This window comes from Platichthys flesus, chromosome 17 (assembly GCF_949316205.1).
Source record: "Platichthys flesus chromosome 17, fPlaFle2.1, whole genome shotgun sequence".
Taxonomy (NCBI): domain Eukaryota; kingdom Metazoa; phylum Chordata; class Actinopteri; order Pleuronectiformes; family Pleuronectidae; genus Platichthys; species Platichthys flesus.
The window spans coordinates 14,081,442-14,104,405 of NC_084961.1; the positions used below are offsets into that span (position 1 = coordinate 14,081,442).

At 42.2% G+C, this 22,964-nt stretch overlaps 4 protein-coding genes across 4 annotated transcripts; all 4 read right to left on the minus strand.

Moving 5' to 3' along the window:
* Positions 1–3,188: 3,188 nt before the first annotated feature.
* LOC133972449 (tissue alpha-L-fucosidase-like) lies at positions 3,189–6,943 on the minus strand. The gene is made up of 8 exons (XM_062409917.1): positions 6,471–6,943; positions 5,739–5,873; positions 5,518–5,655; positions 5,286–5,391; positions 5,000–5,200; positions 4,696–4,892; positions 3,923–4,022; positions 3,189–3,758 (listed from the first exon to the last, which is right to left on the minus strand). Exons 1-8 carry the CDS (start codon positions 6,809–6,811, stop codon positions 3,624–3,626), a joined length of 1,353 nt encoding a protein of 450 aa, XP_062265901.1. The 5' UTR covers positions 6,812–6,943; the 3' UTR covers positions 3,189–3,623.
* A 1,772-nt stretch (positions 6,944–8,715) lies between these two features.
* Positions 8,716–10,230, minus strand: LOC133972000 (uncharacterized). Its single transcript, XM_062409163.1, has one exon. The coding sequence runs from the start codon at positions 10,124–10,126 to the stop codon at positions 9,308–9,310; it is 819 nt and encodes a 272-aa protein (XP_062265147.1). The 5' UTR covers positions 10,127–10,230; the 3' UTR covers positions 8,716–9,307.
* Positions 10,231–10,552: 322 nt separating this feature from the next.
* Positions 10,553–14,981, minus strand: LOC133972430 (tissue alpha-L-fucosidase-like). Its single transcript, XM_062409888.1, has 7 exons — positions 14,477–14,981; positions 14,210–14,344; positions 13,443–13,686; positions 13,137–13,337; positions 12,865–13,055; positions 12,679–12,778; positions 10,553–11,776 (listed from the first exon to the last, which is right to left on the minus strand). The coding sequence occupies exons 1-7, from the start codon at positions 14,842–14,844 to the stop codon at positions 11,639–11,641; spliced, it is 1,377 nt and encodes a 458-aa protein (XP_062265872.1). The 5' UTR covers positions 14,845–14,981; the 3' UTR covers positions 10,553–11,638.
* A 1,173-nt stretch (positions 14,982–16,154) lies between these two features.
* On the minus strand, positions 16,155–20,692 carry zbtb8b (zinc finger and BTB domain containing 8B). The gene is made up of 5 exons (XM_062410513.1): positions 20,557–20,692; positions 19,455–19,647; positions 18,300–19,200; positions 17,934–18,112; positions 16,155–17,263 (listed from the first exon to the last, which is right to left on the minus strand). Exons 2-5 carry the CDS (start codon positions 19,626–19,628, stop codon positions 16,949–16,951), a joined length of 1,569 nt encoding a protein of 522 aa, XP_062266497.1. The 5' UTR covers positions 19,629–19,647; positions 20,557–20,692; the 3' UTR covers positions 16,155–16,948.
* Positions 20,693–22,964: the final 2,272 nt, after the last annotated feature.

Genomic DNA, 22,964 nt, shown 5'->3' on the forward strand with positions numbered 1-22,964 from the left:
TCCTCAGCTTAATACGGGGAAAAATAAAAGCCATAATTCCCTTTCTACATTGTTTTCAGCTGTTTGAGGTCTGATAGCTCAATCTTTTGCAATTACCAGATTGACAGGCAAACTGTTTATCTTGATGCACTCAACTCCAAAATGTTAGGCATGGTAAAATGCAGATTTCCTGGAATTATCTTAACAAATTAGTTTTGATAAAATTTGACTTGCTCGAGATTGATATCAATATTTTGAAAGATAATATATAGATATAATATAGATAAAATGTTGCTGGATTATGTACAAACATGCATCATTTATCGTGAATCACTAATAGATATAAATTCAACCCCTCAATGGTAGAAACTCAAAATGAAAACCGACACGTTAACAGGATGTACATATACCAATTGGCAGTTGCGGAAAAAAAGAGGTCTGACTTTATGAAAACCTAAAGAAACTTAACACAAAAGTTTTATTTTGACCGTACCCCTTTAAAACATGTTTCAATTTCTCCTCTATGAGGTTTGACTCTCCCTCCGCCTCCAGAGCAGCTCACAGTCAAGACGAAGTTAAACTGAAACTCCGATGTGCCTTCAGCGCTGAGGTGTAGCTGTGCTGCATGTGTGTGCCTGTGTGTCAACGCTGTCACCTGGCTCCACGGTACACACACAGGTCACCATGTGGGTCAGAGACAACTGAGCAATTACTGTGTAATTAACAAGAAAAAACGATCACCCTGCCACCCTCATGTTTACAAGACTGTAAATACATGGACATTGCTCTTCTCAATATTACATATATTGTTATTACAAAAATGATTATTATTAGTATGATTATTGTCATTAAAGGATTAATTATTGCCGCCACTCTCATTAATATAAATGGTGTTGTCAGTTATAGCTATGGGTAAACAGTGTCCTGTATTCAAGGGCAAGTCTCGTGTCTGATAACATAAAGAGATGAGTTGAATCTATGATAATGAGCCTTCAATCGCTGCTACTAAGGAGATGGAGTTGAAGTAAAGCAAACTGACACTAACTCTGGGATGGATTACGGACGCTCCTGTGTGGAGTGAGAGATCAACACAAGCGAGGAATGGACTGAAAGGAGGATTCAGACATTATAGCTTCTTTCTCCATGACCTTTTATTCCACTCTGAACTTTGAATTGTGCCAGAAGAGGAAAGACAAACATGGACACCAAACTGACACGGACTCTCCACTCTCTGTATTCTACTCTATACAGTAATGTAGCAAAATCTAAATAGTCTCTTTCTTCTCTGTCCACCTGTCCTCCTCCCCTGTCTCTTCACTGAACACCATGATTTTAATCAGACGGGTTTGATACAGCGAGCTTTTCTGTCTTTAAGCTCCGCTTTATCCTTGAGTTCTCTTCTTTTATACGCATTTGATCCAGTGCCAAGACAGCATATTGTACATACAAACATGAAATGATTTTTTTTCCTCCTGTAAAATGAAACTGACCAGAGCATATAGCAATAGCGATGCCATAAGATATGAACTTTGTTTCGTTGATGCCACCAGTGGATACACAAGATGCATGAGAACACAACGGCTGACAGGGGAGACGGGTGCGGTCTTGACTTTACGAAGGCCAGAGGGGAGGGGGTTGCACAGTGAAGACTAAATCATGACTCTTGTTTGTTCTGTTGTGGTTTCGCATTTTGTACATACAAATTTATTTATTGATCTCGTATGTTTTATGGATCTAGATGTGTACGAGGAGCACGTCTGCGAGCGCTAAAGCCCAGAGAGATGGCACACTGTGACGTGGTTTACCCCAACACAGAATGTAACACTGTCAACGTTGTCAAAACATTTTTTAATGGCTAATATTATTACTATTAATATGATTATTATAAAGCTATTTTAGCGAGTTAAACCAGGGCGGTGCTGTGTCTCCTTTGTCTTTCTTTTGTGTCAATTTTCTGACTGTGTGCAACTTTTTATTTGTGCGTCTAATTTTCTATGTTGCTCAAATGTGATCAGTCTCACACAGAGCCAAAGTTATTTTAAACCATAGACTGTATATGAAGATGGAGGACATGACAGCCAGCCCCCCGCTGTATATTCAATATATCCAATACAGATTTTGAAGATTAACATTGTTACAGTGCTGACACACCCACTCGAACAGCATGACTTGAAAAAAAAAAAAGCAGAGGTCAAAGAAAATTTCCATTGGGTCTTTCTGCTCGTAGGCATTTGAATTGCAAATCGAAAGCAGGCCAAACACACCTGCTAAGGAAGTTTAACTGAGATTTTGATTGCTGCCTCTCGGAGTCAAACACACAACCCCAGTGGGTATCCACTTCATGGACAGGCCTTAACACAGGCCGACACATTGAGTATTTTTTGTCCATTCACAAAACAGTTGTGGCACCGGACTGCACAATATAGATATCTGCTTCCGAGTTTTAAGAACAAACTAAGATTCAGGTTCGCACAGGAGTATAGCTTCAAGGTGAAAGAGGCAGGTTACAGTTAAAGAATAACACCCAAAAAAAGGCAGTTGTTTGCCTCCGCCCACCAGTGCAGTTTCAGTCAGCAAACATAATTTTTTTCCAGAATCATGAGAACATTTTGATCTTTACCCTTTTATCCGCCCAAAGCTAATCCGTTAATCCCTAAACCTAAGAGAACATTTGTGGCGATTTCGAAAGGTTTCTCTAAAGACGTTCTTAAACCAAACAAGAAACAGTTTGACGTTTGAACTGTACCAGTTGACCTCCTAATGCTAATCAGGTCATCCTACAGTCTGAGTGCCAGATGTAATGAAACTCACTGAAAGTCACTGAAGAGGTGAGGAAAGTACTTTAGTGAAGGTTCCATATTAACTTTTCTACTTGAGTAGAAATCAATAAGCAGTTGCGTTTAAATGTACTTAGTAGTTGCAGATAATTTAAAAACATTATGTCATCATTGTGGCTGAGTCTCAGCGGGGGATTTTTCTAAATTCCTTTCCGGTGTTTGCTCACCAGTGATACTGCTACTGCATGAGTGGGGTCGAGTGGATCAATTCCATTATATAATAGTTGATAAATTGTAGAAATATAAAAACAATGTGAACGCAATGTAATTTCATGGAAGTGGAGTAGAAAGCACAGATATTTATTGGTATGTGTCCTGTAGTAAAAGGTAAAACATACCTGAAAACAAACCTACTTCAGTAAACTAGAAAAGAATTTTTGAATAAAAATACTTTTATTCACCTTAAACATTTCACATATGAACAATCATTCAGCAGACAGATCAAGAAATGTTTCATCCCACCATTTAAAAAGTTTTCAGTAAAAATATAAAAAGTGCATTTTAGGTCAACTGTTAAAATTCCTCTAAACTCAGCAACACATTCCCATCTTCATTCAGAATCATTTAAAAAAAAGGGGCACAATTAAAGCCAGTGGCACATTACACCTTAGCGCACAAAGGAATCACTGAAGACAAGTGTCTTGTTATTTCATTTTTTGGAATAATACAAATCTAATACACAAGTGTTGCTGTCCTTTCAACACGAGTGGATAAGCTTCCCCTTCACCATAAAAAATGATAACCTGAGTTTATGAAGTGGAACCCACAGTCAGATCGCTGGGGTTGAACTCTCCAGGTATTTAAGGATCAATGGACATTTTCCAGTTTCAGGACCCACGCCTCACCGGGGCTGTAGGGCAGCTGGGGCAGCAGGACGATAAGGCCAGAGCTGGGACCAACTGGGGACCAGGGTAAAGCCTTTGGATTCCCCAAGAAGGTCACCTGGACACGGGACATCAGTGATTTAGATTCGTACTTTTCATATACTGGAGATCACACACACATATCTTCTGTAAGAGGGTTGTAAAAGTTCATATGAGGTTACAATTCTTTTTGTCAAGTCTTTACTGATCAGTTTCAATAAAACTTCATCTCTGCCCTTTTACCTTGGTGGTTGTTGATGTTTTGGGTACAAACAGTTTGATAATGGCCTCCGAGGGTTTGGTTACCAGGATGGCATAGACGGTGGTCCCTTTAGATGTATACCTGGAAAAAATGTAGATGCATCAATAATCTGCGTGCTGGATCAATCCCTTGAACAAGATTACAAGAGGTATTCAGCCTTTTTCATGACGATATTTACAAACCAAGCCTCTTTTGCTCAGATGCAGGTTTTTTAAACCTGTCATCCAATAAAAAGAGTCACACAGAGAAACCTTCCACACCGAGTACGAAGCGTGTCATTATTGAATTTGTTTCAAAAAGTCAAGGAGTGAGAATAATTATAGGGCTTCCTCCCACTTCCTGAAAACATTGGATCCATTCAATCCTGTGAAGACGTCAGGAAAGAGTATTTAATCTTCTGATATAGGATCTGCAAAAATGAACACTTCAAAGTCGGTTTCAGGATGCCAGTGGTTTGGTTTGATACACTTCCAGCACTGAGACAGCGCTTTAAAAAGAAAACACTTTTCTGTTAGCTGTATGTGGGGAGTTTCTCTTCTGTCTTTTTAAACATGCAGCAATTTCGAATTTCAAAGTCCTTCAAATGCTTGGATCTCCCAAAGTAGGCGGGTTTGGAAAGACCAGGTCACACTCTACACTGTATGAAACCAGTTTACAGCTTTAGCATAGATTTCTCAAACTTCGGCTCTGGATTATGACACATTCTCCACCTAAGCAACTGTTTGTCATGATTCAGCTCTTCCCCATTAATTACCAGATTGGCTGTTGGCCAGTGCCGTTTTCCTTCTGGACCCTCCAGGGTTCAGAGGCATAGATGGCTTCCCCGTTGACATCCAGCCAGGCCCCTACACCCCTGAGCCTCTCTTCAAACAGAGGAGGGATGATCCCGTCAGATGTGGGGCCCACATTCAGAAGGTAGTTACCTCCCAGAGCCACTGTACGAACCATATCCTGCAACAGCAGCAGCAGCAGGGTGAGGAGGAGGATAACCAGCCTAACCATTACAGATTCAGACTTTATATACTAGTATACTATAAGACACTATCTCATATCCTCACCTTTATGATGGAGGGTAAGTCCATCAGGTCAATCAACCTCATGTTCCGCCTGTAGCCCCACGAATACTTGTCCACAGACGTGCACTTCTCCCACTTGTGCTTTGGCAGCTCACCTGGAGTGTACTTGTCATCACAGTTAAAGTAGCCGCCATGTTTACAGCGGCAGCCAGCTCCCCACCTGTCATTGACCACGATTGTGTCCTGAGGCGAGGGAGATCCAATAAGCACATGAAACCTCACTGAAGCAATAAAACTTCCGCTACCTGAACGTGATAAGTGCACTTACTTTAACTGGGCTGTCATTATAGAGCCAGGCCAGGAACTGGGTGGAGTTCCAGTAGGTGTCAGGTGCTTCCCAGTCCCCATCCGACCAGATCAGCTCAGGTTTGTACCTGCGAGGCAACAGGAAGGGAAAGTCTTAAACACACTCCCAGCAGGCCGTGCCTCTGCCAATAAAACTATGTCTGGTGATATGATGTGCAAATTGTTGCTGATTCAATAATGGCAGCACTACAGACCTTACGACCATGTTATAAAGCTCTGGAAGAAGCTTTTGCATCACAAACATCTGTGTTTTAAATCCATTTTTCTTGTCAGCCTGGTAGAGCGGGTTGAACCACTCGTACAGGGAGTTGTAGAGTCCATAGTGCAACGACCTGCATGAAGAAATTACAATCTTTAAATTTCTGATTCGAGACCAGCAGTCAACGACAAGACCCCTGTTTCTCTGAGGACCCACCTGCTGCGCACTGCGTCTGCCAGGTCGCCCACCAGGTCTCTGTGAGGACCAGTGTCCACGGAGTTCCAGTTCCAGGAATAGGGAGACGCCCAGTTAGTGAATCCCTCGTGATGTTTGGCCGTCAGCACGACGTACCTGTGATTCACATGACAATGAAGGGGTGTGGTCATGTGCTGCTCAGGACACCAGAGCATGTTTAATAATACTGAGTGAGTGTATGATCATGTGTACACACACACACACACAGGTTTGCACAGCTGTCCTTATCAGCCTAACAACCTAACCACAACCTCATCTGTGACCTTAGAGATAAGGCCGACAGTTTGTGCGCTGTGTGTACCCACACACACAACTCCAAGCAGGAGGATAACAGCAGGCATTTTGGCTAAATGATGCCGTTTCAGATATTTCTGTTGCTTTTTTTACGTTTGAAGAATCGGTCTCCAGTTACCTCAATTGTATTGGATTTGGCTGCAATGCTGTTTACCCCTGAGACTCCCAAAGGGTTTTGTGGACTCAAACACTTCACCCACTCCCTCTCTCCCTCTCGGTGTGTCTCTCTTCAATGTATCTATATGCTAAACTCTTCTCCTGGACCTTTATCATGACACCACATGCACAACTCCCTGCTCTGTTGTTCCTGCTCTACCAGTTATTCACTTTGTGTCGCACTGTTGTTTCTCGCCTCTGCTCATCGGTAAGCAAATAAATGATTCACAGGAGCGCACTCACTTTGCACCGGAGGCCTTGAAGATGTCCGCCCACTCCGCCGGGTCGAAGAACTGAGCGTGAAACTGAGGAGCGAACTCCGCGTAGCTGAAGCCGGGCGGGTAGTTGCTGCGCATGAAATTCACTAAATTGGCGTCCGGCGGCTGTCGGCCCTGCCAGTTCCACCAGAACCACTCGCTTCCAAAGCTGGGGACGGAGAAGACCCCCCAGTGGACGAAGATCCCCACCTTGGCCTGATCGTACCACGGAGGCAGCGGCCGGGCGTCAAGGCTCGGCCAGTCCGCCGTGTAGCGAGCCGCGGTTTGAGAAACGAGGGCCGCGATGCAGAGGAGCAGGAGCAACATGGTGACAGAGAGCGAGTCACACCACCATCACATGAGCGGAGTGTGAACACACCTCACAGGAACACGGAAGCTCAGGCTGAGCCACCGAGAAACACACTGTGTTGTTGTGAGTCTGCAGGTGATTTACTTCCTGTCATGTGACTGTTCGCACATGATCGGTCACGTGGCCTTTTCTTATTAAAACTTTATTTAAACTTGTGCACAAGTGATACGCTGTATAGTTGGTCTAAGAAGTGTGTTATATGTAAAAGACACACAATAACTAAACAAGATCATGTGTTATATATTTAAATATATAGATATGACTTGGTCACTTTTAATTGACATTAAAGCAGATGTGTAGTTCTGTCAATGGAGTGAAACAATGAACAATTTAAAATGCTGCTCAAATATTAATCGATTTAAGAAGATTTAGATCGAAACATAATGCAAATGTATGAACTTATTGAGTAACATTTATCTTGTGTCGTTGCTATTGATTAATGGTTAATTGATTTGTTATGTGATTTGTAGAAAGAATGGAAACTCAAAAAAGGGATGAATCTGAATTCATGTTATTAATATGAAAGGGGCAGGTAGAATAAAATCTTAATTTTTTCAGCTCATGGGATGTGTAGAAGGGTATTGTTTGTAATTGTATTGTTTGTGGCGAAAGTGCTTGTGCCAGACTGTCTCTCTATAAATGTACGGTCCTGATCTTTATATGTTATGATCTGGCTCTTAAAATTGAATTGAACTGCATACCTTTTATTATAATTCATTCCTCATTTTGCCATGGAGTTTTTGCTTAGATCAGTGCTTACACTGATTGATATTGTTATTATCATTTAAATGGTTTGGATAACAATTAAACAAATTAAATAAAGGATATATAGATATATTGCTATACTATAATCATATGAAATGAACCATATATATATAAATTTACATATACATACATGCTGTATTATTACCCTATTCACACAGATCAGTTCTGAACATCTAAACATAATCGTTTATCTCCATCCCATTTGGGTCAAGAAGTCAAATCCTCTTTAATTGTTACATCCCTATGAAAAGTGTAACTAGGTGATGATAGCTAAGGATCCCCCCAGGTTCACCAGGAAGATTTGTTTTCCTGCTTCCCTTGATGGAGGGTTTGATTTGCCTGAGGTTTAGCTGTTATTAAACTCTTGCCTAACTGGTGAAGTAAGGTGATTTCTTCAGAATTATCAGAAACCAATGATTGACTCTTATTTCTGTTCATTTGGAAAAACATTTACTTGCAATCTGTTATTCAATCTGAAATACACAACACTGCCCCAGATAGACAATGAAATGATGAGAGACTGAGAACTACAGGTTGCCAATTTTTTATTGTGAGGAAGATAAGTAGGCAAATCTTTTCTTCGTGTAATATAGTTCATAAAATTTAAATAATGAAATAAATACATTTTGGTTACTACAAGACAATCTTTAGAGTTCTGCCCAGTCCTTTTGAGAATGGCCCAACACATAGACAGGCCGATGTTAAGGCAACAGAAGAAGACGGAAACCTTCATTTTGTCATATACATACTGGATGCACATTGATTATTGTTATTTTGTTTAAATTTCCAAAAGTTATTATGTTTTTATAGCCCTCGAAAAGTGTCATGCAATGCATACATTCTTACAAATACGAGTCAGGAGCTTCAGTTCGTTTTCAGGATTGGAATAAAAATTTCTGAAATGATCATATATAAATATCTCTGCTGAAGTTTTGTCAGAATGCTGCAGAAAATCCAGTAAGTAAAAATTATATATATATGGATAATAGGGCATGAAAAGCATGAATCCATGGACCTGACCTGCCTTGTCTTATTGTTTCAGGCTGCTGCCCCAATTAACCAACCTCTACCTCCAGCACAATAACACATCATTGCATAAAGCAAAAAAATAATTTATTGGGCTCATGAAAATGCTGTTAAAGATCTAATAAAACATTTTAATGTGATAACAATGCACATGTCTGAATAATGAGGCTACAGTCTGAATACGCCACGTCTTAATTCGATGATGGTGTATTCCAATAATGACCTTATTCAGGTAAAGGTCATCAAAAAAATGCTGTTTACATTATTCCGATTTTATAAGGTCAATATGAGAATGTTGATGTCTCAGAACATCAGTGACCCAAATGTGACTCTATAGTACACCTCTGGGATTTGGTAGAACAGGAAATTGGCAGAATCATTGTGCAGCTGGAACATCTGCAGATATGATGTGGTGCATTGCAGTCATGTCAACATGGAGCATAATTTTGTGGATCCATGCCCTCAGGGCTCGGTGAGTTAATGTTACATGTTCTGGTGGTGCATAGTTCAGTATGCACAGATTATTCTGTTCACATAGAAATGCACTCAGAAAGCTGATTTATTATCTAATCTCTAAAGAAGGTATACCCTTTTTTTACTACATGAACAGTCCAGGTTGAGTCTCCATGCTGCAGTCAGAGTTTGTTAGGGGACTCAATATTTCATTCTGGGTCATTCTCATCATTGCACACAGCATCATGGTCCCTGAACACAACATCCGTGGAGGACTGGGTCTCTGAGTGTTGCTCATTCTGGTCCCTGAACACAACACCTGTGGAGGACTGGGTCTTTGGGGCCGGAGCCCCCTGGTCACTGAACACAACACCTGTGGAGGAATGGGACTTTGGGGCCAGGTCACCCTGGTCCTTGAACACAACACCTGTAGTGGACTGGGACTTTGAGTCCGGGTCACCCTGGTCACTGAACAAAACCCCAGTGGAGGACTTGGTCTTTGAGTCCGGGTCACCCTGGTTCCTGAACACAACACCTGTAGGGGACTGGGTCTTTGAGTCCGGGTTCCCCTGGACCATGCACACCAAGTTCGTATCGGTCTCCAGCTGTGGGCAGGACGCGTACACGGCCAGAGCCTCCAGACCGGCCACGATGAGCGAGTCCCGCCGCTGCGTCTTGCGGCTGTACCCGAGCCGCTTGAGGGTCCGGCGGGTGGTGGCGAGCGAGATGGGCTTCTCCGGGGCGCTGCTGTTGTATAGAGTCTGGATCTGCTCGCTCGTCGCCTGGATGTTCGCCTCCACCACCCTCTCCATCCTCTTCTCGCCGCTCTCGTCGACGAGCCGCTTCCTCCCGCAGGACCCCCGGTGGCTTGACGTCTTCCGCTTCTCGCACCATTCCCGGTAAACCCGGGACACGGCGGTCTTGGAGAAGCCGAGTCGCTTCACGGTCTCCGAGATGCTGCAGCCGGCGCTGCGTGCCCCCACGATCATCCCCCGCTCAAACTCACTTAAATCCCGAGACTTCCCCATGTGTGTCCCCGCGTCGCTTCCGACAGCCTCCGGGTTTTTACAAGAAGCTCCGGGGACTCGGGGTCTCCGCTAGAAACAAAACAAAGTCGTAAATACTGCGTCTTCTTCTGTGGTCTGATTTTTTTTGGCACATCAGACTGAACGATGGCTTATTGTCGCCCTCCTCAGTTTGGCTTTATGATTTCTTATTCGACTTTCATAGAGTTCTCGTCAGAAACAATGAGACACACTCTCTGTCAGCTCCCACATGAACATATACACACACCAGTAAAAACTATAAACCATAATATGAAATGACAGTTTCACACACTTTAGAGTAATGTCACATTTTATTTTAGATGGAAGTTTTAGTTCCAATCACATTTAAATGTGTAATGAAAAATATATTCAACCATGAAAGGGGAATAAATATCAGGAAACATGAAATTAAATATTTTGTATTTATTCTCATAATTTACACATTGAAAAACAGTCATAGACAAAGTTCAATACTGTTAATGCAATAGAAGTTTAAACATTTAAAACCGCAGGGTACCTGGCAGATAGACCCATTGTTAGTGTCCAATGATGAATTCCTCAAGTTTATAAACGATCAGATTGATTCCTACTTAGATATGAACTCAACCCCAGATATGTCATCAACTACAATCTGGGGATCCCATAAAGCCTACCTCAGTGGACAAATGATTTCTTATTCTGCATTTGAGAGGAGAAAACGCACACTCAGAACTGACCACCGAAAAAGCAGAAATGGACAAAAAGAACAACTACTGCAGCAAACTGAAGTTGACCACATTTGCCAAGACATACTGAACAACTTTCATATAAGTCTAGGCCGACAATTTATGAACATGGCGACAAAGCGGGTAGCCTTCTATCACACCAACTTGAAAAGAGAGCGGCTACTAGAGCCTTTCCTGAGATCCATGTGGCATCTGGTGTGACTTCCACACAACCCAAAATGATTAATTATTTATAATAATCTATACCCTTCAGAATCCATTGTAGCTGTCTCCGAAGATTAATGCTTTCCTTGATCAAAAGAAAAATCAATCCATAAATTGCCCTATAAGCCAAAGCTAGCTCTGAGGCTGCTATAACATCCCAGGATATTTCTAAAGCAATTAAGTTGATGAACAGCGGCAAGACTAGAGTCAAAGCTGTCCCCCGTCTTAAGCTCAGTATATGAAGAAATACAGATAAAGCAAAAATTACCCGAAACGAGGTCACAAGCAGTCACTTCAGTTATACCGAGAAAGATAAAGACCCACTGGATTGTGGTGTCTATCAGCTTATTAGCAGTCTGTGCTGTGACAATTTGATTCTCACAACGTATTAAAACAGTGAGGCATGTTTGTATGTTTGATTATTTTAAAACGTATAAATAAAGTTAAAAAAAAAATCCAATTTTGGACGCTTCCATTAAAACTCACTGATGATTTCATCTTGCATGAGTATTAGATTTAGTAAACATCAGTGTTACAGATATGCAACTTGACACAACCCTTTATGTCAGGCTACACCCTCCAGCTTCAGAGTCCAGGCATTTCCATGAGACGGGGGCATCAGAGGCATAAGAATCATCAGTCCGTCTGTTGGCGTCAGTGGCTTCCACTTCAGTCTCATGTCGGGATAGTCCAGAAGTGTCACCTGTGGATGTGAGAGATGATTAAGCTTGAGTTTTTCTTAAATACAACTGAGTGAAATTCAAAAGGAGTAATAGCATGCTTATACTCAGGTTCTTCATTTTTCTGACTAGGCATTTAAGGAGTAATGTTATTAGGAGGAACTCTCTTTAATGCAGACTATGGGCTTTTTAACCTTTGGTGGCTTCGCTAGAACGTGTCGTCCACTAACCACAAGGTCGGTGGTTCTATCCCCAACTCCTCACTTCTGCATTCAGAAGTTTCCTTGGGCAAGATACTAAACCCCAACCTGCTTCTGACGGCCTTGCCGACAGTGTATCAGTTGTGTGTGAAAGAAAAAGCTCAGCAAACAGTAGCACTGTATGAATGGGAGTGGGTGAATCTAAGTTATCTTTAAGCACTTTGCTGAGACTAGAAAAGCACAATATAAATACAGTCAATTTATCATTTTATCCTTTAGCATTCAAAGAAGTGTTATGGAAAATTCCACTGATCAATATCTTATCCTGTTTTGACTGTTTTCTGTGCACTCAGCTGATACAACATCAATGTCTTCCACATCCTGTTTACCTTTATTTGAGGAACTGTGTGAGGAAGATTTGATTCCTCTTTCTCTGACAGTGATGCCCTGTCTGCTTTCAGTTCTCTTTCCCATTTTCTTACATTGTATAAAAACCCTCCTTTTTAATTATCTTGTTGTTGCACCTTGAGCCATATTGCTGACTCTGTAAACCTCTGCAGAGATAATAATTAAACCTCTAAAGACAACTCCGGTCTGAGGACCACATTATTTCAAATCACATGATACATTTCCACCACAGAAGCCACCCATGAAACACAGTAGAAGATAGGCAAAACTGAAAAGCATCATATCCTCCTTTAACAGACACAGTGAGTAAGGCTTACGCTGGTTGCTGCAGATATCTTAGGCGTCGTCAGGTGAAATGGTTGGTTGGAAGGCCAACCCAGCAGTATGGCATACACTGTGCTGTTTTTGGTAGTGTACCTTTAGGAGGAGCAAACAGTGGTTAAACCCAAACTAAATCAGTCTTTTGCATAACAGTGAAACAGATCGTGACTGCAGATTCTCACCAAACTTCAACCGTGTTGTTCTCTGTCTGGTTCCTCCAGAAAGTGGTACCATATATAGCATCCCCGTTTATCTGCAACCAGGCACCGAGTCCCCTCAGCCGCTCCTCGAACACTGGGGCGATCATTCCATCTGCCATGGGACCGATGTTCAATAGGTAGTTGCCTCCCATTGCTACCACTGCCACCATGTCCTGACAAAGAAACAGTGTTAGATGAACGCTGCATCTCCAAATTAGTTATGACACAAATAACAGGGGAATGTGACGTTTCACCTCTATGATGGAGGGCAGGTCCATGACTTCTATGAACTTCATGTCTCTTCTGTATCCCCAGGAACGGGCGTCGATGGATTGACATTTCTCCCACTTGTGGTCTGGGAGTTTACTGGGGCTGTACCTGTCAGCACAGTTGTAGTAGCCTCCATGTTTGCAGTAGCAGCCAAGACCCCACCGGTCATTGGTAACCACCTCATCCTAAGGTAGTAAACATGACTGATGAATAAGGAAGTAGATAAGTAAGTAAAGATTGAACCAAAATACTGTGTGTGTTTTCGTGTGTGTGTGTGGTGGGTGTTTCACCTTGACTGGGCTGTCATTATAGAGCCAGGCCAGAAACTGTGTGGAGTTCCAGTAGGTATCTGGTGCCTCCCAGTCCCCGTCTGACCAGATCAGATCTGGTCTGTATGTCTCAACAAGGAACCTGAGCTCCGGGAGAGTCTTCATGCCAACAAAATGTTGAGTCTTGAATCCGGAGGCTTTATCCGACAAGTAAAGGGGATTAAACCACTCGTACATGGAATGGTAGAGACCCAAGCGCAGGGATCTGATGGCAGGGAGTCAATGGTAAATGTAAAAAGTAGTTATAAGCTACTCCTTTTTATGACATCTATTATAAGACTTGATTGTCTCTCTGTTATGAGATGTTGAATGCAATAATTGTAAGTCGGTTTGGATAAAAGCATCTGCCCCACCAAACTACACGTGATGTAAAGAACAAGGTGCAGCTGCAGTGTTTCTGGAGGAACAGGTTTATGGCCGCGGTGGGAGGTGTGTAAAAGCTAACTCGTGTTCTCTGAAGAGGGGCAAACAACCTGCCAGGTGCCGGGTGACCTCAATCTCTGCTCGGGACTCAATTACACCTTTGCGTTTATAAATTAGACATTGTCTGCTATACAACCTTTAAATCATATGATTCGGTTTTGCAGATAACACTAACACTCATTCCCTTGCATGGTCTAAAAAGAACTTATTAATCTACTGGTCATTATCACTTTGTCCTAAGGATAAGACAGAGAAATAAGGATTATAGAGAGGTGGATCTGAATAACGACAGATGCAGCATCTACCTCTTCTTAAGAGCAGCAGCCAGTTCTCCCACCAGGTCCCTGTGAGGACCGACGTCCATCGAGTTCCAGTTCCAGGAAGTTTCTGAAGGCCAATTGGTGAATCCCTCATGGTGTTTGGATGTGAAGACAATATACCTGCAGAACCAAGCACACAACATATTGGTATAAAGAGCAAACGTATAGCCTTGACCTATTTAGGACATTTGTATGGCCCCATAAACATCAGCACGTGACGGTACCAGGTAGAAATGGAGCTGAGGACCCTACCTGGCTCCGGATGCTTTGAATATATCTGCCCACGCATTCGGATCGAAGAACTCCGCGTGGAACTTGTTCGCAAAATCCGCGTATTTGAAGTCCGGCGGGTAGTTTCTCTTCATGAACTGCACGACATCGGCGCGCTGGTCGTGCTTCCACCAGTACCAGAGCCACTCGCTGAACTTGCCGTAGCCGGGGACCGAGAAGACACCCCAGTGCACGAAGATCCCGATCTTGCCCTCGTCGTACCACCCGGGCAGGGGTCTGGCATCCAGGCTGTTCCAGTTCGGCTCGTAGTGCCCTGCGCCTCCAGGTCTAATCAACAACACACTAATAAGGAAGAGAATAATGCACGTAGGACGCGGTGAAGTTAACATGATCACCACTCAGGAGGGAGAGGAGGATTAGGATCCCGTGGCCATGAAGAGCAGAGCTTTACCCACTGACGTGATTCTGCTGTAGAAATTCTCTGCTCTTATTTACAGATTCTTAAGTTGACAATACCTCTGTACAAGGTCCAGATACGCCACGCCCACTCAATACGCACTGTCGTTAAAGGGATAGTTCACCCCAACTGTCATCTGATGTCTGCCGTCGGAAAGTAGATTATGAACTATCCCTTTAAGATGCTTTTTCACAACATGATACCCAAACCACTATCGCTGACCACATGGTTACACCAATAATATGTGCAACGATTCAGTGGGAGAGAAAAGTTAGAGCTGGAGGAGACAGTGGTGAACAGCATAGTGAAGTGTCAGACAATCCTTTTCAACAAAAAAACTGAAGGACTGAAAAGTGTGTGCTGAATGAACTTAGGACCAAAAAGCAGGACCATCACTATGGATGTTTTAATTCTAAGAGGAGAATTGATAAATTACTTCATCAAACTCTAAAAGCTTGATCAAAAGGCCTGGCCTAGCTGGTCTACTGTCTTCAGCTTCTCTCCAGGAGATAGTTGAGGAAACATCACCATTGACCTAGATCAGGGCCGGCCCTGGCTATGTGGGAGCCCTAAGCGAGATTTCATATTGGCGACATTCATTTAATGATTCTTGAATTAATTTGTAAATAACAGCATTTAATGCATGTGTTTTTCTCATTATTTTTTTATTACTTAATGAAATGATTTATTACCATTTCCTTGTCACTTGTGCTCCTCACTGGAACTCAGTGTGTCACTTTACAGGATCATTTCATTCCCCCACTCTGAGCTGTGCTCAGGTTCTGCATGGAAGGAATCCAAGGTGTGTCAGACAAAATGGCTTTCAGTTCCTGGACTTTTTTTTACACCTGTTTTTATTGAAAGCTTCCTTGTAAGAAACTTGTGAGTGGTTCCTCGTAAGAGTTGTCTGCTAACTAATGTGATTATTCAGAAACACCGAGCCACAGCAGCAGGATCCCAGCCAGTGTCTCACCCACAAGTGACAGAGCTCCTGCAATATCCCCCATTCCCTACAGTTACTGCAGAGTCTTTCACTAAGGGTTAGAGGATTAGTTACCTTCAAGTAAAAATGTCACTGTATGGGTCAGATTTAACGACTGGAAAGCATCAGTCGTTAAATGAGCTCCCCATTGACATCCGGACATCAGAAAGTCTACACATCTTCCGCCGAAAACTAAAAACATACCTCTTCCGACTTTACCTTGAATGAAACAAAAGAAAAAAAAAAAAAACAACAACTTTTTGAAACTAACACTTTACTAGCACTTAAATGGCACTTACTTATAGCACTTTGTAGTTTTGCTTTATTTGAAGAAATTGTATTTTCTTGATTCTTGTCGTCCTTGGTATGTACCCTCGGGTTTGAATGCACTTATTGTAAGTCGCTTTGGATAAAAGCGTCAGCTAAATGAAATGTAATGTAATGTAATGTAATGCATCAAACAGCTTGATGCCAATATAATGTATGTCAAGCAGCAGGACAATTAGCATATATGTATATTTACACATCTCGGATTGTAAAAAAGCAAATGAATACAGATAAATTAGATGAAAAGCTAACATGTCCACAGTTACACAACACATTAATTGTAACAATTCCCACAGTGGTCCCATCATAACAAAAGTATTTTTTTTTGCTGTGAAATTTTATCTAGATCAAACTGTCATCATAATAAACAACAAGCCCTTTGTCCATCATCTGTATTGATTATAAAAATGCAGGAAAGTACAGCTTTGAAATTCTCTTTACGTAATCAGGCAAATAGGGATTTGATTAACCGTGCAAAAACATGGGCAGGAAGTCAAAGAGCACACTTATGATCCACAACACATCCTGAATCAATTTGCTTTCAGACAAATCACAGGAGCCAAATAGTCAAAATGGGTAAATTTGTGGTTACATAAAAATCAATAAATAAGCTCATGACACAGCAATAATTTAACATCAATAGCAGTTTGGCCACAGTTAACAACTGCACAGCAGAACGGTTAAGAGTCAACATGGTTTTCTTGACTGCGCATAGCGGTCAGCAGATTCACAGTGTGTGACCAACATCACTGCAGACGGCAAGCTGCCGTTCCAGCATCTGTTTCTCTACCAAGTCCTCCACTCTGCCAACCTCCACCTCGTCCACGTCGTCCATAAAACTGGACCAATCTGTATCGCCATCTGCACGCTCCATGGGCTCTGGTTGGCTGGCAGCCGAAACGGGGGCGGACTCATCATGAGTGGTTGTCACGCAATTGCAGCTGTCGCAGATGCCGAAGCGTCTGAGTCCCGGCGACACACTGGATCCGGTGAAGGTTCGTCTACAGCTCTTACAAGACACGGGCCAGCAGTGCCTGTGGACCTGGTGATAGTGAACAGTGACAGAGACAAAACAGTATTTTAATCATTTTGTAGAGGCTACAAACAACTTTGACATTATTATACAGTACAGTGAATAACAACATAAGAGCCAAAGGATTAACTGCTCTGATTGTGCCTTACTACTCACAAGCAACAGGGATTAAAACAGTTAATTTTACTGCGCTAAATTAAAGACTGAAGCGGCTAATTACTGTTTACAACTAAATGTGAGCTATTACTGGTTTAAAATTCAATTCAAACCATTAACAAATTTACTCTCAACAAAGGATGAATTCAAACCGTTAACAAGTTTAATCATTTTATGCTCAACAATGGGCTACATATTTGTTGTTGTTCAACCACTGAGTTAGGGTCATGAAATGTTTTAATCAATGACGTTAAGCCACACGTCTTTCTGTGTCAAGGCTGTTGCAACACACAGTTTCAGTCTTTGTGCAAACAATAATGGTCCATCTTTATCTTGAAATGGTCCCGAAAGCAGGCTTGTGAAATATTTATTTTTCAAATCCTATGTTTTCGGAAGCGAGCAAACAGACAGAAACAAGAATAACACATATTCCCCTTTGCCGAGGTAACTAGACTTTAAAAGCCTTCTTAGAAACAAGTTATGTGACGCAACACCATTCATCACAGCAACACTGATATCTTACACTGAGAGAATGGCTGCGGAGATGCTCCTGTCTTGTAAACCTCTTGCAACACATGGGACAGGGGAAGGGTCTCTCTCCTGTGTGACAACGGATGTGTCTCTTCATGATGCCCTTCTGTTTGGCAGTGTATGGGCAGAATGGGCACTTGTGGAGCTTCACCGGCACTACCAAGCCATCGCCTGTAGGGGGAGAGAGAGGCCAATAATTGAAATCCATCTCATTAGGACAACACTGCAAAATGCCTTGTCTTCTCTGCTTGGGAATTTATTGAATGCAGCATAGTTTTTGATTCAGGATGTGATTTCTAAAGCCTTTGGGTAAATATGTCACCTTATAGGACATGTAACATGTGATTCTCTTAATAACCTGCATCCTCTCCAAGCCAGTCAGACTGCATCTCCATGATAGACGATCCCACGAAACCTAAACTTTCATCCATTCGGCCACCACCTGGGCTGTTACTAAGTCCTTGGGAAAAGCGCTGCCCCACTCGGTCCCCCAGGGGACTGGGGCCCTCGCCTCTGGCCAGCATCTCAATCAGCTGCCTGGCATTATAAGAAGAGCTGTATCCCAGGGAGAAGCGCTCGTTTGGACTTGGGGGATGCAGCCTGCTATGATGAGGATTATGCAAAGAAGGCCCAGGGTACGAGGAAAGGTCTTTGGTGTCAGGGGACTCCATTAGCTCCTCATCAGGGTCGTATTCTAACTTAGGGTTCAGTAACTCTGGGGTCATAGCAGTGGATGAGGAAGTTGAGAGGTTTGTTTGATCCATCTGTCCCTTCTGTCCTTCACTCCCGGATGCAAACTCCTCCCTGGAATGGTAATCACTGTCCAAGTCCCTGCTGGTCCCTGGAGGTGTGGCAACAGGGTTTGACAAGGAAGTTCTAGCCGAGGTCACAGACTCCGGACCTAAACCTGCCCCTCTCTCTGCAACCTGTGAATGAGGCTCTGCAGCCCCTGCACCACTGGAAATCCCAGCGGTTGGAGTGCCGCTGTCTGCGGGACCCATCGCTCCATCTTGTGCCTGCTCCTCCTTCTCAGTGTCCCTCTCCTTGTCTTTGTTGCATATTTCCAAAGATGAGCGGATGTATCCTTTACAGAAGTTCACCAGTTCAGTCATCTGCAGGTAACTGGCAGCTGACATCACCTCAATGACATTGCGTCTGTTTAAGGCCAAGCGGCCAGAGTAGAGGAAGTCCAGGATAATTGAGAAAGCATCAGCCGTTACAATGTCCAGTGATGCTGTGCTGTTGTGTTTACCATTATCCTGAAAAGACACAGAATTGAGACAAAGCCTTTAGTTTATTCATTTGACAGTTCAAGTTTCTTTTATTCTCCTTAGCCACTTCTAAATGAAATATTAGTTTGTCTAAGACATAAAGGCATCAATGTAAATAAAACGCAACACAAATACTTTATCATGGCCAGAACACAATCTTTTTTTCTTCTAAGAAGTCAGGCACAACACTCATTTGCCACTACTGAAGAAAAACAAAACACTGAAAAGACAGTTTCTCTCACCTGCAGATAGTGAACCAGGAGAGCTCGGAAATAGCCGCTACCAGCAAACAATACATTGCGATGGGCCTTGAAGACGCGGCCCTCGACAAGGATGCTGCAGTCACAGAAAAAGTCTCGCTTTCGCTGCTCATTGAGCTCAAACAGCAGTTTGGGCAGGTAGCCGGGCACCTCCATGTCTGAACTTCAGTGACCCCTGCCAAGGAGAGAAAAGAGAAGGGGGTGTCACTTTAAAACAGGGAACAGCAACAGGTTGGGACTTCTCAGGTTCTGTAAACAACAAAGTTATATCTCTAACATCAACTACACACTTCAAGATCTTGTGGGACACTTGATTGCTTATTTTGGAGACAATCTTTGAAATCCAATTCTTAGTTATCTTGTCTCTGGGGCCGTCAGTTATTAAAACACAAAGTATATAAATAAAAAAATCCAGAAAAATAGAAACGTACTGCAAAAAGTAAGGAAACATGGAGAGACGTTGGCACGTCATGCCAAAACATCTAACAATTTCCATGTTTATGATCCTACAGGCTAAAACGCCTGAAAAAATGACAACTACACAATTTCACACTTAATACAAAGATAAAACAATATATATATTAAATTAAACATAATGCCTTCATTTTTACTCTCCTGGCAAGCAGCACAAACTTTTACTGGTGAAGTATCCGTCAGCATGTTTAACTTCCACATATCAAGATACCGATGTACAGGCACGAGCATCCGGCTTGCCAAGTTTTTGAGAGTGTAAAATAAGAGCAAGCCCCAGTGCTATGACAGAGACGTGGGAATTTAAAAACAATATTATACAATATTATATTATTGCATAGTTTTGGGAAGCAAACTTTAGAAATCTAAGATTGCTGCCACCACTTCTAGAAAGCTGTCTTCTTTCCGGACGCCTGGACTTAATGACAGCCACGTCGAAACGTACAGGCATGTGTTTGACAGGGGATCCGAGGGGAGGATGCTAACAACATGCTAGCCTGTGCTGCTAGCGCCCAGCAGCGACTGCTATTTCGAGCTACTGTTGCAAACGGCTTCACTTTACGAGGCACGTCAACACACAGTGAGGTTTAAGAAAGACACACGGTGCTCTCACCTGTCTCATGAACGTCACCACACCTTTAACAAAGCACAAGAACAGCGGTTATCAACGCTCATCGTACAGCGCTGCACTCAAGCCAAACACTTCCGCCTCCAGCACTCGTTGACGTGTTTCTCGTATCCAATCAGCGGCCGACACAGCCGACCAGCCACCAAACGTACTGTAAAACTTTGTGGTGCTTTAAAAAACGTGTTGTTGGAAGAGGTGGGAAATTATTTGAAAGCCATCAAGACTTTGTACCTCGATCAAATCTGGTCTGGGTTACTATTTACATATTGTAGAAATGGAAGGCGGTGTGAGGTCATGCAAAACCTGACTGTCAGCATTCACATTCACATGTTCAAGAGGCAGATTTAGCATGTAGATTAAATAGTTTATGGTGGCTTATGATACAATTTTTACATTGTTTTTAATTTGTTTATTGCACTTTGTCGCTGGCTGCGTTTGGAAAATCTAAATATTCTCCTTTCCGAGCCACTATTCCTGGACCCCTATGGAATACGTCACCAGGTCAAGGAAAGAGTTGAAGGAGAAGACGTAAGGAGGAAAGGAGATCCACGTTGTAGAGAAAATTCACTTCCACTTACACACAGTGGTTTAAAAAAAAAAAAACAAGTTTATTTATAACAGAAGATACACACAAAATGTACAATACTCTGTTCTGTGCTCTGACAGTTATAATAAAGTTACCTAAAACAGAATGAGACAACAATTAACCATCAGTTACTCACAGAAACAAACAAAAACAAAAAAAAATATGTTCATTTTCATTTAGATTTAAAGGATGCTCCCAGAGTGATGCCAAAGTGTCTCGATTGCCACCTGGTGGCTGGATGCAGTATAGGTCTTAAATGACTCTTGCTCTTCCATGTTGATGGATGGGATATGGACCAAACTAAAAAGTAAAATAAAAATGTAAAATAAAATTCAAATTCAAAGTTTATTTTCTGATATCTTATGATAGGTAAAACCAAAAGGGGGCAAAACATCATGAATGACAGCTTGTACTGACTGACTTGGTCAAGTGTGTATATCGACAGGACCTCGCCACCACAAAATAACATTAACTCATGTCACTATTAATTTTATACTGCTAAATTAAGTAATTTTGACATAACTTTCTAGCTTAAAAAGTGTTAAGTAGTTGTAATTGTTATTGCTGCAGTACATTGTGTTAGTCCTGTTGTTGATAATCTTGTCATAAAATATTAGAGCCTAAAATACCAATGTTACGCAAGTGCAATTAACATGTGGGCGAATGCAGTTATACTCCTGAGCCATTATCCTGCAGTTAACCTCTAAAAGACTGACACAAAAAATAACTTTCAAAAGAACCTTCCATTGAAACCCCACATAAGGTCTCTGGCTGAACAAAAGAAAAATATTTTCACTATAGAGACAGGTGAATTTAGAAGAGATTAGTATTAGAAACTGAAGGATTTATAGTGGAGGAAATGTTAATACTGCATACATTCATTATGTAATTAAAAAGGCACATTAAACATGTTTTCTACAGTATATAAATGTTCTGGGCAGAGTGTTGATGATGTTTCTCACAAGCGACAGACACACAAATGAAAAAAACCAAAAGGAATACACAAATCTCAGGATGAAAATCCAGTTCTGTATATATATAGAAGACACAGAAGACGATGTTGATAACGACTTTATATGTTAAGTCCTGTCTCTGCCTGCTGTGCCACCCCTCATCTGAACACTCCACTGATGTTGTTGTGAATGCGTCTGAGCGGAGGCCCCTCTGCTGCATTGTTCATGTGTGAAAGGCAGACTCCGTAAACCCAATTTTACGGACATCCTCATGAGTTCAGGTCTGAAAACAGCTTATGTAAGTGTTGCTGAAAAAGCAGCACAGCGGCCTCTGCAAACACAAGATTTGTAATTGCTCTAAGCTGAGAGTCTGAGATTAACATTGTCTGCATACACAACAGGGAAGGATCTACGCTCAGCAGGGGCGAGAACACAAGTCGTGGCCCCGGACCTTGACTTACCCATGTGTGAGTATGTTTGACTAACAATAGGATCCACATTGTCTCACACACTGCAGAAAATGCCATATGTGTGGACGCATCCAATACAGACATATTTTTGATGCTTGGAAATGTTTAACTTTTTGCACATTTAGATTTCACACAGGCTTGTTTTGGCTATTAATAACTTTGATTGATGTCTTCCTCTGTCATTGCAGAAACTCATTGATAGTGATGATGATGGTGATGATGCCTTGGGGCAAGAGCCTCAATGTGTCAAACTCCTGCTCCTACCAAGTCTAGCATGTAGCTGCACCACCACAGGCGGCTCGCCCCTTCCCACGTCAACTCAACTCGTCATACTTGTTTATTTGCCTTCCATCTCGGAGAGAAAATAGTGCCTTTTCTATTTTT

What these genes read in the sequence shown, in the direction of transcription:
- zbtb8b (XM_062410513.1), bottom strand. Translation starts at nt 19,628, where the DNA reads ATGGAGGTGCCCGGCTACCTGCCCAAACTGCTGTTTGAGCTCAATGAG. An exon ending in TCCTGGTTCACTATCTGCAG is followed by an intron (nt 19,201 to 19,454) that starts GTGAGAGAAACT and finishes GTGTCTTTTCAG; the next exon opens with GATAATGGTAAACACAACAG. An exon ending in CTGGCTTGGAGAGGATGCAG is followed by an intron (nt 18,113 to 18,299) that starts GTTATTAAGAGA and finishes CTCCCCCTACAG; the next exon opens with GCGATGGCTTGGTAGTGCCG.
- LOC133972430 (XM_062409888.1), bottom strand. Translation starts at nt 14,844, where the DNA reads ATGTTAACTTCACCGCGTCCTACGTGCATTATTCTCTTCCTTATTAGT. An exon ending in ATAATGACAGCCCAGTCAAG is followed by an intron (nt 13,338 to 13,442) that starts GTGAAACACCCA and finishes TTACTACCTTAG; the next exon opens with GATGAGGTGGTTACCAATGA. An exon ending in AACAACACGGTTGAAGTTTG is followed by an intron (nt 12,779 to 12,864) that starts GTGAGAATCTGC and finishes CTCCTCCTAAAG; the next exon opens with GTACACTACCAAAAACAGCA.
- LOC133972449 (XM_062409917.1), bottom strand. Translation starts at nt 6,811, where the DNA reads ATGTTGCTCCTGCTCCTCTGCATCGCGGCCCTCGTTTCTCAAACCGCG. An exon ending in GCAGACGCAGTGCGCAGCAG is followed by an intron (nt 5,656 to 5,738) that starts GTGGGTCCTCAG and finishes TTCTTCATGCAG; the next exon opens with GTCGTTGCACTATGGACTCT. An exon ending in ACTGGCCAACAGCCAATCTG is followed by an intron (nt 4,023 to 4,695) that starts GTAATTAATGGG and finishes CATTTTTTCCAG; the next exon opens with GTATACATCTAAAGGGACCA.
- LOC133972000 (XM_062409163.1), bottom strand. Translation starts at nt 10,126, where the DNA reads ATGGGGAAGTCTCGGGATTTAAGTGAGTTTGAGCGGGGGATGATCGTG.